Source organism: Eptatretus burgeri, chromosome 12 (genome assembly GCF_056783735.1).
Source record: "Eptatretus burgeri isolate ZD-2024b chromosome 12, Ebu_testis_v1, whole genome shotgun sequence".
NCBI lineage: Eukaryota > Metazoa > Chordata > Myxini > Myxiniformes > Myxinidae > Eptatretus > Eptatretus burgeri.
The window spans coordinates 22,855,443-22,873,071 of NC_140972.1; the positions used below are offsets into that span (position 1 = coordinate 22,855,443).

At 45.5% G+C, this 17,629-nt stretch overlaps 1 protein-coding gene across 8 annotated transcripts in view; it reads right to left on the bottom strand.

Annotated features, from left to right (window-relative positions):
* FANCI (FA complementation group I) overlaps nt 1–17,629 on the bottom strand; it is a 202,576-nt gene that overhangs the window by 151,004 nt on the left and 33,943 nt on the right. For all 8 annotated transcript variants that reach the window (XM_085849819.1, XM_085849817.1, XM_085849818.1 and 5 more), the window contains 2 exons: nt 2,264–2,321; nt 1,680–1,721 (listed from right to left, as the gene is read on the bottom strand). In XM_085849819.1, the coding sequence (XP_085705945.1) occupies nt 1,680–1,721; nt 2,264–2,321 (100 nt within the window). The remainder of the gene's footprint in view (nt 1–1,679; nt 1,722–2,263; nt 2,322–17,629) is intronic.

Sequence of the window (17,629 nt, forward strand, 5' to 3'; positions counted from 1 at the left end):
ACTTTTTGAGATATTGTGCTATATATTGGTTTCGCACTCTCTCAATTGTGAAGAATCAGTATAAAAAATACCCCCAAGAGGGAGTGCCGGTCATCTCTGCCAGAGGTCGAAAGTAACTTTGTGCCAGACTGGAATAGGGGCAGTTCATAAAGTACGTACGCTCTACTTCTGGGTTTCAAAACCACCCACCCCCCTCTATATGCAAGCTAGTGACCACCCACCCACCCCCCTCATACATCGCTAATAGCTTGCAAACCAGCAGTTCCTTATGAACCGATGTTTGTAAGCCATGACGATGCAGTCCCGAGCGGTGTAATTTACCTTTTTCTTTTAATATCACAGCACGTCAATTTTGAAAATAAAAGTACAAATTAACATTCAAAACAATGTTAATGTCATAAATGAAAGTAAGTGTGCATATAAACTTGTATTCCATTGTTTTAGTTAAATCTGACAAAAGCTTCAAATGTAATATTTGTCTCGGAGAGTTCTGGTTCTTAATTTTTTAATCCTTTTTTTGTATGTACGTACTTTATGAACGGCCCATACGGGGAATCAGAACGAAGTTTGAAGGGCTATAAAATCGGAACGAGAGCAAATTTCAAAAAAATGGCTTGTGGTCTTCTAGATAATAGTCTATACTATCTGAATCACTAATAACATTTAGATCTCTCTTGATAAATGAGGGAGGAGATACGATTTGAAATCGACGATTTTCGCAATTTTGACAGCCTCGTGACGTTGACCTCGACATTGGATGACCTTGAAAGTTATATCGTTGTGCACGACTCATCGACCTCTATCCATTCCACTATTGGTTATTTGTCTCCACTCGGTTTGATTGTGGACGGACGGACGTACAGACTTCGAGACTGGGGTTATGAGGTCATCTCTTCTGAGATGATAGAGATGACCTAAAAACATATCAGGATCTGGATTAGGATCTTCACCAAAATTGAAACAATTCTTCCTCGTCACACACTCAACATGTCCACAAAGTTTCATCAGAATCCATCCACAACTTTTTGAGATATCGTACGAAATATCGGTTTCGCACTATCAATGGTGAAGAATCACTTAAAAATTTGAGGATCCAGATTAGGATCTTCACCAAAATTGAATCAATTCTTCCTTGTCACACACCCAACATGTCCACCAAGTTTCATCCGAATCAGTCCACAACTGTTTGAGACATCCTGCACACAAACAAACAGACAGACAGAAAGGGATGAAAACATAACCTCCTTCACCTTCGGTGGCAGAGGTCACAAATTGTGTAACAGATCCCAAGAGCAAATGCCACTGATGCTCATTTCAATTCTCTCCAAGCTATTGACCAATTTAGGAATCAAAATTACAGTTAATCAACCACAAATCTACCTAGTTCAGACAGACTGATTGCAAGATGTAGAATGAAAATTTCTGCCATTTTAAACAAAATCTGTATAAACAGCACACCTAAATCATACTTACTTCAGCACATGGTCAAAATTTGTAAGAATTTAAATTTTTTTTAACATTCAAGATTGTTGTTGATCATGTGCTTGTATTAAAGGAATTGCACTGTATATTAAAATTCAGTTAAAAAGGAATCCACAATTTTGTAATCCATACAAAACTACCATTGTATAGTTTCAGCAAAAGCAAAGTCTTGAAGGATTGTGTAAACTATAACACACCTGAACATTGACGCAAGGTGAATGACACATGACAACTCCCACCTGTGTAAAAACATGGACAAAATAGGAGATTACGTCAAAAATACCACTGGAAAGGGGGTGGGGGGTGAAGTGAGCATAATCAGGCATTTCTAAAACTGAGCTATTCAGCAAGACGACACATTTTGCCTCAGTTCGTGTTAATGACTGATCTGCCTCGTCTGGGTTAAATTCCCAAACTGACAATAAACTATGTTCGGTCCTTCAAAAGGCAGGCCGTTTCCATAAGTGTTGTATATCCCACATGACATTAAGCCAAGAAGCATCTGCTAGCTTTTGCCAGTGGTTGGTACAGATCCCACAGTGTATTTTTTGCAGGAGTCAGTAAGCTGTTGCATTCCAAAGTCCTGGTCAAATTCCAAAGAACGAAAGCAGCAGCAATGCCACACACCTAAAAATGATGAACACCAGTAAGTAACACATGAATAAAATAAACCAACTAATTTTTACATTCCCAAAAAAAGTTCAATGTTAGGAAAAAGAAGGTTATAGTCATTGTCCAAATACAATTCATCCTGATGGTCTGTGTATGTGCTCAATCCCACCTGCTGGAGCATAAACTTCTGATCATCTGATTTTTCAGTGAAGCACCAGACTGGAATCCTATAATGTCAAGACAGAGGGGGGGGGGGAAGCAAATCAAATTTTTATATATATATATATATATATATATATATATATATATATATATATATATATATATATATATATATATATATATATATATATATATATATATATATCTTAGACAGCTAAAGAATGCATATCAATCAGAAACAAAAGACAATTGCATTCTTACAATAAGTACCTTTTTCAAAGATATTTCAAACTAAATATGCAGAAAATGTTTTTCCATGATATTCGGTGGTGTGAGAAAAACATTCCAACATCCAACATTCAATTAAAGGAAGCAGATCAAAATGTAATGCAATCCTCTTCGGACACCACGTTAAGCCTCACCCATTCCCAAAAGGATGGGAGAGGGTAGTGTAATCCATTCGAGAGCATGTCACAGTGTCTCCTCGAGCCACCTCATTGGCCAGTGTTGGACCATGAGCGAAGGATGCTCATAGGCAATGGGTTTGGCCGTGGGGGAGAGGATAAAAGGTCATGCACAGACTTTGGCAGCAGTGAAGTTGGAATCGAGTCAGTTGAGTCAGGGCTGGAGTTTTGTGAACTTACCCGTCTCCCTGGATCTTCCCCATGCTGCCCCTCAGACTGCAGCCTGCTCCCCCATCCCCAACCTCTACCATCCATCCATCCATTGGGACCATACGCTCTGCAGAGCGTTGTTGCTGCCTAATCAGTCTCCTTGGCTATTGGGCACAATCCTGGATGGGTCGCCATTCCGACACAGGATACCAGCATGCTGGCACTCATTTTGCCGACCTCAGAAGGATGGCAGGCAGAGTCAACCCCACCTTGTATTAATTCAGCAGCCGAGTGAGAGTTGAACTTAGGATCCCAAACCCACCACCTTAACCATTAAGCCAACACCAGGCATAACCTCTACCCCTGCACCCCATATCATTAAAGACCTTGCCTGGATTCTCCCTGGTGCATAGAGTGATTGAGTGCTTGTGGCACCATCGGTTTTAATATACAGTACCTATATTAAGTGTATTCGTTTTGGATTTCTGTATTAAGAGTAGTTCTTTTTTTCATTTGTTTCAGTCCACTTTTTGTCCGGAATTCTCTGTGTCACCTTGCATTAATAATCCTGGTATTTCTGAAGAATATGTGTTTCCTGATTCCTGCCTCCGCTCCCGCGTGCAAACCATTTTGGCAATTTGGAAATGCCTGGAAAGACATACATTGGGTCAATAAACAAGCTTGTGAGATACAGATCCTATCCAGGATAAGCTACTGCATTCTCTGCTCAGGTACAGTTTCATGTAATGCAGCCATTTGCGAAGCACATTGCTTCGGAACAGCAGGATAGAGTATGCGACTCCGTTGGCGCGACAGTGCCTTTGTCCATTGATGAGCATTCCAACTCTTGGCTTTGTAACCTTCACACAAAAAGGGTTTTTTGACAGCAACTCACTCATGGAAACCACTTTTGATAAGCTACTTTATGACATTAGATGAGTACACTTGAACCCTGATGTCTGTGCCAGTTCTTATGCATGTTCAGCACTCGCTTTATTTTTCTATTTCTTAAGGGACAACACATATTTAAATAGAGCTTGAATGTCACAACTGGAAATACCTGTTTTGTGGAATATTTTTTCTCGAGGCCTTCTGAATGTAAATTATTATTTTGAGTCTTGTTGAGTTTGATATATTGGGCATGGTGTGGGTTTATATTGTGTGCAAGAGAGAAATTACAAATTAGTGAAAAAAAAATGTGGTAGCCTAAGACGTTTGGATTATTTTTCTATATATTTTGAAAGAAAAAAAAAAAATCAAAAGCTCAACGTAAACATTGCAGAATGCATGGAACAACCTCCCTCTAAATGGAAGTCCGCCCTGATTGGACAGGGCCTCCATGGGTCCGCCCCTTCTGGACGGGTTTCGGCCATACCGGGAGCCCGCCCCCTCAATCCCCAGTAATTGCAGGAAAGCATTCCAAAACAAATATCTGCTGTTTAACATGAAAAAGTTGGTCACACCAAATATTGAAATTTCATGCCTCAACATTGTGAAATACAATTCATTTTTGTTTCTTTAATAAAACATGATCATTATAACTAACACTTTATCAAAATATGCTGAAGTGGCAATTGAAATGTATTGTTGCTGGCCGGGGACCGGTGGCGAGAACGACCGCAAGGTGGGGGAAACTACGTTGATTCCCACCAGACTCCCGGGAATTGTAGGCCGTCGCTCACAGATAACTCCGTGAGGCGGCTGGGCGCTTAACCGACCGTGGACGCCAATACCTCCACCGCGTAGCGAAGGGTCTTTTTGCCTTGAACCAATTTACCTAATTAACCATACGGTGTCGTCTACTAGGGAACCACGCCCTCGGCACGTCTTGCTCGAACCGGGTCACTCCACCGACTGCGGTAGAGTTCCAACTGCCGACTACCAACTCCAGTTCGGGTGCAGTCGAGCAGAACTGCCAAAGCGTGCCGGCTAGGATGAGCAGATTAACGGGAACAAAGACCCGGCTAAAACTCAGATCCGAACCATGCTGGACCAATGAAAGAAAGGACGGAAACGAACTGGGAACATTTCTACAATTGTTTCATTTACAGCAAGAAGGACACAGAGCAAGCTTATCGTGGATATACAGGAGATTTACAATGATCGAAAACACTTATGCAGTTGAACTTGGCAGACTGTGCCACACACGCAGACGAAAATGAAACCCAGGTGAATTCCAAGGAACCTCGCAGCCAGGGAGAGAGACGAGCTGGGGTCACGGCTCGGCTGGGTACCTGCACGTTGGAGGGAGGGGGTGCGCCGTGGCGCAGCACCTGCCATTGGTCATGCAGCTAGCCCGCAGTCACACACGTGGGGCTCGTGTCCGCGGAGGAACCCGAGCGGAGTCCCAGGGCGGGGATCAGGGTCGCGGACAGGACCCAGCGAGAGACCCGGTCGAGGTTGGGTGTCCTCGGTCGTTATCAGAATCGATCAGACGGATCATTCCACCAATGAAGAATGGCCATGCAGCACCACCACCCGTCCACCCACAGACTCGTGAAAAAGCTCTCAGTCTGTCAATCCTCCTCGTACACCGAACTCAAGACTCCAGCAAAACTCCAATGAACACCCCAACGAATGCAGAACTGAACTGAGCCTTTTGACTGAACTCGAACGAACGCGCGTCTCAGAAGATCCCTTCGTAGTCCATCGACCTCTCTCAGCGGGGCAGAGCCTTGGTCAAAACTGACGTCACTGTCCGCCCTGATTAGACAGGGCCTCCATGGGTCCGCCCCTTCTGGGCAGGGTTTCGGCCATACCGGGAGGCCGCCCCTCCACGCGTGACTGAACTCGCCAAAAAAAAAAAAAAGGTACTGTGGTTCAAATAAGAGGGGAAATAAAGATTTATTACTCTAACTAAAAAAAACATCACAACGCACCCCTTCGACTCCCACTACACACAAGGAGGGGTTCTGTCTACACCTTACACATATACTTAACGGCATAACTAACTTCGGGGCACCTGTATGTTTGAATGCATACGGTTCCAAGAACCGTAACAGTACATTGTCAAGGTGGCCAAAGACATTTGCACAGTATTGTATACGAATATGGGAATTTATGTGTTTACTTATTAGCCTTACACAATCCTGACAAAACATGAAAAGCTTAGAGAAAAAACAAACAAATTTTTGCACCTTTTTTTTTCCAAAAAATTTCGATTTTTTTTTTGGCATTTCTACATGCGCGTCGATCTAGTTTAGTTTATTCAATTGTGGTTCAGTAGAGTCTGATCCGTTTTGACCAACAATGAATAGCATATCAGGTTCACTTGAGTGACCCAGCAGTATTGGCGGTGGAGGTTTTGCACTCTCCCGAGTGCTCCCCCTCAAGTTAATCAAGTTTTTACTCAATTCAGTTCAAATTTTTAGGCTTCAACATCACCACCATCTTTCATAATAAGTCGTTCGATCCGATTTTCCAACTTGTTGAATATATTCTCCAATTGCTGCTGAATAATTACCTCGCACACGCGAAGCAAAAGCAGGGTAAGCAATTGGTTCATGTCTGTCCGTCCATCATATCAGTTTATGATCGTTTATCAGTTTATCATATCAGTCATATCATCATATCAGTCATATCATCATATCAGTTTATGATAAACATCATATCAGTTTATTAAATTAAAAACTTATTTAAATCAAATGCTATATTTTGAACATGAATCGGAAAATGAATAGGAAGACAAGTTTCTCGTTTTAACCATACTTTGGGTCAGAATTACTCCCAATAGAACAGGTGCAAAGAGGAGTGAAATAATATTTTTATCTTGCCAAAACGAAGTTTTTGCAAGATATGTTAGTCAGCTTGTATGGTTTTTTTTTGTTTGTTTGTTTGTCTGTAATCACGTAGAAAAAATTCTGCAGAGCACAGTTATCATTGGAAATTTTTGTAACTTCGCATATCAGAGGCCAAAAGAGGTCCCTTTCAGTGCACAAAATTTTGAAGGTCAAGGTCAAAGGTCAAGGTCACTTTGTCGCAAATCAGGGGAGTCGACAAAACCCTTATTTTTTGAGTAATTTTGATTGGATCGTCTTCAAACTTCATGGGAATATAGTTCATGGTCTGGCGCTCAACTGATTAATTTTTTGGTGGCGATTGGCCTTGACCTTCATATGTTTTTATTTATTTATTTATTTATTTATTTGTCTGTAATCACGTATAAATCACTCTGCAGAGCACAGTTATCATTGGAAATTCTTGTAACTTCGCATATAAGAGGCCTATAGAGGTCCCTTTCAGCGCATACAATTTTGAAGGTCAAGGTCAAAGGTCAAGGTCACTTTGTCGAAAATCAGGGGAGTCAACGAAACCGTTATTTTTTGAGTAATTTTAATAGAATAGTCTCCAAACTTTATGGGAATGTAGTATATGGTCTGGCGCTCAGCTGATTAATTTTTGGTGGCGATTGGCCTTGACCTTCATGGTTGGCACCTGAGGTCAAACATATTTGACCCCAAGGTCAAATTTTCAAGTTTTAGGAACCATATCGTGTAGTACCTCAAATTGAATACCTCGATGAGTGCTTTCTAGATATGTCAAGCTTGAGACATTATGACGTCATTTGGTGACGTTATGAGGCAAATGCATATTTTTCATGGTTACTCTGCAGAACGATTCTCATCGGAATCTCTCGTCGGCAGATATTCCTCAAGGAGTCACTCCTGGTGGATAGCAGCTCTGTTCACCTCAGTGTGACCTTAAAGAAGTCACATGTGGTCACCTTTTGGCAAGATACGGGTCACCCTGTGGGTGACATTGGTTTATTACTCTGTCTGGAAACCAAAATTGAAAATCATTCCAAGCAGGGAACTTACTATTTTTAAGGACGTTATAAAGGACACAAACAACCGGCACGAATAACTAATGTAACGAGTTTGATAGGGTGATGTAATAGACAATGGCAGTGAAATGGCAGTAAAATCCAGAATCAATTAATTTATATGTATTTGAACCTCTTTAAACCTTTATTAAAATTGAATTCTATATTTGAACACTATAGAACACAAATCGCCTTAATACTTCCAGGAACCATGCTATATATTGTTACGAATTTACGCCCGCCCGGCGTGCGAGTGACCGCGTTAACTAATAACGGCCGCTCGTCCACCGAACGGACAATTCAGTCGTGACTTTCTGGAACAACGCCAGAAACCAGTCACAGGTGGGATTTTAAACCCACCACGGCCCAGTCCATATTCTACCCGGGTGAAATAGGATCAATCGCCGAATATCGATATACCCAAGTACCCGCGCGGGAAACCTACCGAGAGACCGTACCTCGGCGAAGGCCTGCTTGGACACGAACTGCTTAAGCGGTCCATTCCGTTCTGGGATAACCGAGCGGGTATTATCGCCAGACCTCGCCGGACCCAATTCTATTTATTGGTTATTTAAAAACCAACTAATATTCTGCAATACAAGATGGCATTTCAATGGGGGAAAAAATGACGTGACGAACGGGTAACATTCACACAAGCACATTTATTATTTATACACACATATACCGGAAAGCAATGAAAAACACTTATACAGTCAACAAAAGCAAAACACGCATGCAGTTTTTTTATGAAGACTGCAGGACGGGGACAAAGACACGGGTAAGGCGAAGCACTACAACTGTCTATGAGCAATTATATAGTCACTTAACAGGTTTTTACTTCCAAGACACGCGCCACAACATGCACTCGAAAGCAAAACTTCAGGAAAAAAAGACCACCCCCAGAGACAGGGGAGTCAGACTGGGCCCATGGGCCTTTATAACTTGGAGCCGTGTAGACCGCAGAGTAACGCGAGGCCGCGCAGGTTACCTTCCTCGCTGGGTGACCCACAACGCTCCTTCCCCACGGCAGCTAGCGTAACCGCGGTCCGGCTCAGGCCTGGTGGTACGGGCCCCGGCCGGCAACGTCTGAGAGGAACGAATGGGCCTTCGCTCTTTTTGAGTTGATGCTCTCTTTGAGAGCCCGTCCGTCCCTCGCGCTGCTCGGACTGTCCCGAAGCCCGATGACCTCGGACCGTTCGGAGCTGGTTGGAGAGTTCTCTCCGGCTCGTACACGAGCAAGCAGGTCTGCGCGGCACAGCAGGCGGGGCTGCGCTCCCAGCTCGCGTCTCCTCCTGGTGTCCGAACCTCTCCACCGACTGAAGGCTCCAAGCGCCAGGCTCCAGACTTCGGCGCAGCTCCTCAACCTCTCCAGACTCGCCTCCAGACCCGACTTGACTCCTTGAACTGGCGCTCTGTGCGGCCTTTTATAGGGCTGGTAAGACGAGATCTGATCTCCGCCCTCTCACCTCTGCGCGGAAAGCGGACGTCGCGGAAATCACCGACCCTCTGGATCCGATTCTCCGAGAGCGAGCCGACGTGTTTGAAATCATCACCCTTCGACCCTCACAGGCCCCGCCCCTTTTTCTCCTGTGATCCGTTTTCCGAGGCGAAGCTTCCACACAGAGCGGACGTGGTAGAAATCACCAGACTTGCACTCACAACGAAACCCCCCGCATCGATTTGCAGTGACACTGTTCGCTGGGGACTCGCCACGGCTGGTGCAAAGATGGCGTTGTTTGGGGACGAAGGTGAGGAAATATTTGTGGTGTGGAGATGTTGACGGTTGCTGGCGGAGTGGTGAGGATGGCGTGGTTGTTGAGGCAGGTGTGGTTGTGGTTGCTGTGAAGCGGTTGATGAGAGTGATGTTGGTGGTTAGTCCAAAATAACGATAGTAAAGAAAAATGGCAAACTGAAGATTCACAGCCCTGATAATACAAATAATTCCCATTAAACAATGGTGGAGAAATCTAACTGAACTAAGGACCTTTATGGTGTTCTGCAAATTTCCACAGCTGTAACACTCTCATACATAGCATGAGAGGGCGTGGCATGTGAGAGGGTGCAGCATCGTGGTGAGGAAGAGGCCGCCAATATAGGAATGTACGATGCCGATTATCGCTGCATTCTATGGTGATAAATAAAGCCTCAATGACGTCGCATTACAGTGAACAATTGTGATGTGTAAGACTGCTTCAATTGAACTAAACTTCCGGATTTTTAAAAAACGATCTTTAAAATCATTTTTTATTAAAATTGACGTTCAGTATATACTTAAACATTGCACGGGATGTTATGTTCCATGAATTATCCAGTTTCATGAATGGCATTTGTGATCATAGCCCGAAGTTCAACCAAAGAATGTGGTTTTGGTCGGTAAACAATAATTTTACATAGCCGCATAAAATATAGTCCAATCGTGTACAATTTCTCTTGTGGCCCTGGAACCCCAAAACATAATTTATAATGGCCCCTACAGCTCCCACTCCCACCCCTCCTCCCAATCATGATTAATAATAAATGTCATCAAATTAAACTTACCCTGTACATTGACAAATGCCAGATACGACCTTTCCACCGGTGTCAAGAACCACAATGGTTTGAGTAGAATGTGTTATGAATGATGATATGCTAGATGGTCATATTTGAGCCATAGTTGAATATTTAATCAATAGCCAATAGTTGTGTATTAATCAGCTGTCAGGATTCGAACCTTGATTTAAAATGTTGCTTTAAATGTTCCATGTTGCCCTAACTATTTCTCTGGCACTCTTTCTGTTTTCTGTTCTGCAGCTGCACGTCCTTGGAGGGAACTTTTCCTCCAGTGTATGCTGCCCACACATTCCTATTCTTAGTCATCACTAGAGTTTCGTCTTTGCAATCAACATGTGCCAGTGTAGGAGTCTTGGAAAGTCATTAGATTGCAAGATAAACTGTTGGGTTACATTTCTGAGAATTGACCGATTCAACTTCCCCTGGGGCCCCTCGGGAGGGGGGAAAGAAGCCCACTGCCACATTTATTTCAATATTTCTTTATCCCTTAGCACACACTTTTAGTCCACACCCAGTTCTGCTTTTGTGTGATGTATGTGTATGTGTATGTGTATGTGTATGTGTATGTGTATGTGTATGTGTATGTGTATGTGTATGTGTATGTGTATGTGTATGTGTATGTGTATGTGTATGTGTATGTGTATGTGTATGTGTATGTGTATGTGTATGTGTATGTGTATGTGTATGTGTATGTGTATGTGTATGTATATGTGTGTGTGTATGTGTATGTGTATGTGTATGTGTATGTGTATGTGTATGTGTATGTGTATGTGTATGTGTATGTGTATGTGTATGTGTATGTATGTATGTATATGTATATATATATATATATATATATATATATATATATATATATATATATATATATATATATATATATATATATATATATATATATATATATATATATATATATATATATGATGGTTTTGAAGCATAATCTCAATGCGATTCGGAGGCGCCTGACTGAAGGGTCGTTGAGTCACATTCCGCATGCGTGTGGTCTTCGGAAATAAAACGTGTAATTCGAGGATCCTCATCTGATTCTGTCATCTTACTCGGCCGGGTGGAGAGTCATAACATTTGGTGACGAGGATGGGATTCGACTGATGCTGGCAGTGTGGACGGTGGGACTCCGCTTGGTGTACAGCGATCGCAAGGGTTCAGCTAAAAGGTACGTGACGATCGCACGTAGGGCACCTAAAATAGGGAGCCCCAGTTATACGAGCGCAGTACACACAGTGGGCAGCGCCCCGCCGGACGCAGCTCCAGGATCTGCTCGAATCAAGAACTGTAACAGTAAAAACATGAGGTGATTTGAATGCGGTTTGTCTGAAGAGCACAAAGGGGGGGCTGTCAGGCAGTGTTGTTGGAACCTGGAAGGGTAGAGGATAAAGGTATCCGTGTGAAATAAGGAGGGAACAGGTTGAAATCCTGTACCACATAGAGGGAAGGTTGAAGGCCTTCATTGGGATTTGAGGCTTAAGGCGGTTGTTTGAAAGGGATTTCGGTCCCGAAGTAAAAGGAGAAGCGATTTACAGCTATTAGGCGGTTAAGATAAGATAAGAACATAAGATGGGGAATAAATATTCAAAGAACGAGAAGATACCAAAAGGGACAACATTGAAAGTTATCAGTGAAAAATATGGAATCGATAACGTAAAGGGAATACAGGACTGGGTGAAGTGGACCGCGGGGAGAAAAGATCCCTTTCCGCTGACTGGATCTTTGGATCCAAAGATACTGAACACAGTGAGTAATGCACTGACAGAGGGCAAAGCAGGAGGCCCCAAACAAAGTGGACAACACTGGAAAGCGTTGGCTGCGTGGCTAACGGAGTCGCAAGTCGAGACAGAGCATAGGCGACTCGGACTAGAAGGGACTGTGAACCAACGAAAAATGCAAGACGAGGAACGACAAGGGAAACTAAAGCAAGCGCTCGACCAGCTAACGGAAGTTAAGACACAGGGAGAGGACAAACAGAAGGAACTGGAACAAGCGCAAGCGCAGCTGATGGAGGTCAAGATACAGAGTGAGGAGAGACATGAGAAGTTGAAGCAAGCGTTAGCACAGATAGCGGAAATAAACGACGACATAGACCAAAAGACGACAAAAGGAATTTACCCCGTCTTAGGGGTGGACTGAGCGAGAGGAGGGGCCGACATTCACCAGTTCCCCATGATGCAAGCGGCAGGGGGAGGTTGGGTTTGGAGATAATGAACCCCACAAGACATTAGGGGAGTAAAAGCTAGTATGGAAGAATGCATAAAGAAAAACCCTAAAAGGGCAATTCAGATATTACACGACCAGATAAAAATGCAGGGGGCAACCAGGACGGACATATGGTTTATCTGCACTGCTGTGCTGCCCAGCGCAGTTTGGAGCTCGCGTTTGGCAGCCTGGAGCATCAAACAAGGAGAGGAAGATAGCACTTTAAACCGATCCCAGAGGGAGCCGACCGAGACGCACAGGCAGTGTACAGGGGTAGGGTACAAACCCTGATGGAAGAACTTATGACGGAGATGGCCCCAAGGGTGATGGATTGGCAGGCAATATAGGATATTACACAGAAGCCCAAGGAATCACCGGCGGAGTACAAAGCACGACTGTATGAACAAATCGAGCTGCACTCGGGATTTAATAACATAGCACAGACGCCCCTCCATTTCCTGAACACTATGTTTGTAGATGGACTGTGTGACGAAGTCAGGCGAGAGGTGAAGGCGGACATGCCAGGGTGGAAAACGACTGAAGTGGATGCCGTGTTTGAAAGGATGAGGCAAGCCTGGCAGACTCTAAGAGAAGAGGAACGGAGGGGAAAGAAAGATGCCAAAGCTCTGGTTGTAAGAAACCTCGAATTGAAGAGCCGTAAATACGAAGAGAGGGAAGGAAGGCCTCACTGGAACAATCCCGGTATGAAGCCGAATGGGACCAGCGGAGACCTTGGAACCGAGAGAATGAGCCGCAAAGGCAGGGAGAATGTTTCAACTGCGGTAAATTCGGACATTGGAGCCGGGAGTGCAAGGCACCGCCGAAACAACGAGGCTGGGGCTCACGGCCACCACAACAGCAGGAGAGACCAACGGCGCCCCCTCGAGAATATGAGAGGCGAGGAGAAGCAGTGGAAAGAAACTATTGGCATGAGGACACCGTGGTGGCTCCGCAAAGAGAAACGCGGAACGTAAGGGAATTGACCACGACCTTAAAACGTAGAGGGGAGACAAGTAACATTCCTGGTAGACACAGGGGCCACCCGGTCAACACTAAAACAAGGAGAGACAAAGAACCTGCCACTCTCAGGCAAGTCAGTGAGTGTGGTGGGGGTTTCGGTACGGAGAGAGGATATCCCGATTTCGGACAAATTACGAATTGAAGTAGGTCCCCTGCTGGGCGAACATGCATTTTTGGTAGCTAAACACACCCCGATGAATTTGTTGGGAAGAGATTTGTTCTGCAGAATGGGATGTACGATAATGTGCAGGCAAGAGGGAGTCTTCATAGATGCTCCGCTAGCATTGCAAGAGGAAGTAATGACCCTCATGATGACCGAACTCGGACAGGTACTTTATTGGTTGCAGATTGTGTCACAAAAGGGAAGAGATAAACTGACTAGGGATTGGGAAAGTGCGAAAAGATTGCGGGAGGTAGAGGAATGGTTGCGTAGCAACGACATTGAGTTGAAAGAAGTGGAACTGCCTTTGCACTGTACGGTATATTATGACGAAACAGGGCAAGATTTTGATTACTCGGATAAGGTACATGAAGATTACACTGCCACACGCACTTTGATGACAACCGCTTTGTGGATCGGAAAGGAGGGAGCGGCAATGGAGGTGGAACTAACCGCCAAGGAACGTGAGCTAATGAAGCACAGAGAAGGACTTACCCCGCACGTCTCAATGGCGGTCAGTAAAGGACATAGTGCCGGAGAATTGGGAAGAATGATGACCAGATTGAGATGCGCCCCGGAACCACGAGAAAGGGATAGTGAAACCCGGAGCACTTTACAGGCCAGCCGACGGGGGGATGGATGGATGGTATGCTTGCCTGATCAGATTTTGACATGTATGCGAGAAAGACACAAGATGAACAGTGAAAGGCCCCGCCGCCAGGCCAACAGAGAAACGAGAACGGAGGAAAGATTACAGGGAGTACCCGTCGAACTATGGACACGACATCCGAATGATGTGGGCAGAGTGCTGGCCGCAACGCCCACATCCATCCAGATAAAGGAGGGGATACCCCTGCCTCGAGTGGCTCAATACCCGTTGCGCAAAGAGGAAATAAAGGGGATCGCTCTAGTGATAGCATCGTTACGTGACCAAGGGGTGATAATACCTCCTAAAAGCCAATGTAACACACCAATCCTGCCGGTGGAGAAGCCCGGGGGAAACAAATGGAGGTTTGTACAAGATCTGCGGGCAGTGAATAAGTGAGTGAAAGCGTCCTTTCCCGTGGTGCCACACCCTGTTACGGTACTGTCAGGGGTGCCGCTCACTGCAACGCACTTCTCCGTGGTAGATTTGTGCTCGGCGTTCTTTAGCACACCGCTAGCCAAGGAGTCGCACACTTGTTTGCCTTTAACTACGACGGACAACAATACACCTGGACTGTAGTTCCACAAAGGTTCTGCAATAGTCCAACGCTCTTCTCGCAGGCTTTGAAGGAGGACTTGGAGGACATAGAGCTCCCGGAAGGATCAGTAATAATACAATATGTGGACGATCTGTTGGTATGCTCGGACAAACGAAATGTGAAACGGACACTGTTGCGCTGTTAGCAGCTCTCGCCTGAAAGGGCCACAAAGTCAGCAAAGACAAATTGCAGTTCTCACAGCCAAGAGTGACATATTTGGGACATACTGGAGCAGGGACAGAGAAGCCAAGGAGCTGAACGAGTGGAGACAATCCTAGAGCACCCAAAACCCACTACATTGTGACAATTACGGCGGTTCCTCGGGATGACGGGGTACTGCCGGCAGTGGATATCTGATTATGCGGTTTGGGCACGATCACTGTACGACATGGTAAAGGAGGCAGAGGGGGATAAGATCTCCTGGACAAATGGTGCGGATAAAGACTTTGAAACATTGAAGCAGGCCTTATCAAAGGCACCAGCATTGGGGCTACCGAACTATGATCTTCGCTTCACCCTATTAGTCCACGAAAGAGGAGGGTTCGCCCAAGCGGTGCTGACGCAAGAACATGGAGGGCAAAATAGGCCGATTGCGTACTACAGTAGTCATTTGGACCCAGTCGCCGCCGCCTATCCCAGGTGCTTACGGGCAGTGGCAGCAACACAATACACAGTAACAGCGACGCTGGTTTCGGTTTCTCCGCTGACCGTGAAAGTGCCGCATGATGTGGCGGCGCTGATACGGCAAAACAAGACACAACATATATCCGCGGCACGGGCAGTTCAACATGATTTGGTACTTTTGCAGGCAACTAATATAACGATCGAAAGATGTTTGCCACTGAACCCAGCCTCCCAAATTTCAGGGGCGATGAGGGAGAGGCACGTGTGTGAACGAGTGCTGGTGGAAGAGAAAGGCTCGGCACGATCTACAGGAAGCCCCGATCGAGAATGCGGAATTGGAGCTGTTCGTAGATGGAGCGGCGAGGAAGAACCGATGGGGAAAAACGATCGCAAGCTTTGCAGTATGCACCACAAGCGCCACCTTGAGGAAACAATTGCTGCCAAAGGGATTTTCAGCCCAACAAGCTGAGCTGGAAGCGCTAATATGCGGATGTGAGCTGGGTGCAGGAAAAACATTGAACATATACACAGATCCCAGATATGCCTGGGGCATCTTGCATGACTCCGCCGCAATTTGGGCCTTAAGACATCCTCCGGGAAGGTTATTCGACACGGGGACCTGATCAAACGACTAATACGAGCAGCACAAGAGCCGCAGCAGATTGCAGTGATAAAATGCAAAGCTCACACAGGAGGGACAGATGAAGTGTCAAAAGGCAATGACAGAGCAGATTTAGCGGCAAAAGCAGTGCTCAATGAGGAGGAGGCGAACCCACAACCAACAACTGAACTTTACGTGGAGAAAATGGTAGATGGCCCTCAAACGCAAGAACAGCTGAAGGACCTACAGATCTCCGCAACTATGGAAGAACAGGAATCATGGAGGGTGAAGGAGGGTGCAAAGCAAAACACACATGGAGTATGGGTGGATGAGCGAAATAGGCCGTTTGTACCCCGGGTATTGCTACCGTGGCTAGTCTTCACTGCACATGCGCAGGGCCATATGGGAATAAAAGGAGTGACGGAAATTATTCGTCAAACCTGGAATGCCCCAGGCATAACGACGGCAGCGACAGAGGTGGTTAGCAATTGTGCGACCTGTGGTAGACATAATAGGAAGTATGCCGCCAAGAAACAGGGAGCACACCCACCCCCGTCTGGACCGTTTCAACACCTACAGATGGATTTTGTAAAAATGCCGGCATACAAACACCACCAATATGTGTTGGCAATCGTGGATATGTTCTCTAAGTGGGTAGAGGTCTTTGCCACTACCAACCAGGAAGCTGATACGGTGGCCAAACTGCTTTTACAGGAAGTAATTCCGCGATTTGGGATTCCAACACGACCATCATCGGACCAAGGAGGGTCTTTCACGGCAAAGGTGATGGCGAAGGTAGCCGAAGGCTTGGGTATTAACCAGAAACTACACTGTCCGTACCACCCTCAGTCAGCAGGGGCAGTAGAAAGGGAGAACCAAACTCTAAAGCAGACGCTTTGCAAACTCTGCGAGGGCCAGTCATTGCCCTGGCCAGACGTACTGCCTATAGCGCTCATGAAAATGCGAGCAACAAATAATGCCACAAGGGGGCTCTCGCCCCACGAAATAATAACGGGACGTCCTATGCAGTTACCGGCCTCGGCTCCGCCAGATATGGGAGATTGGGATTTGTCATGCATGACCGACAGAATGATGAATTCTTGCAGGACACTCACTGCTACCATTAGAACCTTTCACTCGCAGGTACAAGAAGCATTGCCGATACCTGCTGGAGACTCGTTACATGATTTCCAACCTGCTGAACGAGTTTGAGTGAAAGAATTCCTGCAGAAAAACGTCCTGCAACCCAAGTGGACCGGACCCTACACTGTACATTTGACCACGCCCTCCGCCGTCAAAGTGAGAGGTAGGAGTGCATGGATACACCACTCACACTGTAAGCGAGCGCCCAAGGAGGCCGACGAAACTAGAGAACCGGAGGAGGTAACCCCAGCAGAGGTTCCGGCAGTGTCCGATTCAGTCTTTTACCAAGATAGTGAAGACGACGACGAGGTGGAAGACTTGATATCTCTACAGGGACCCCCTCCACCGCCACCAAACCAAGACGGAGCCGGCCCGGCAAGACAG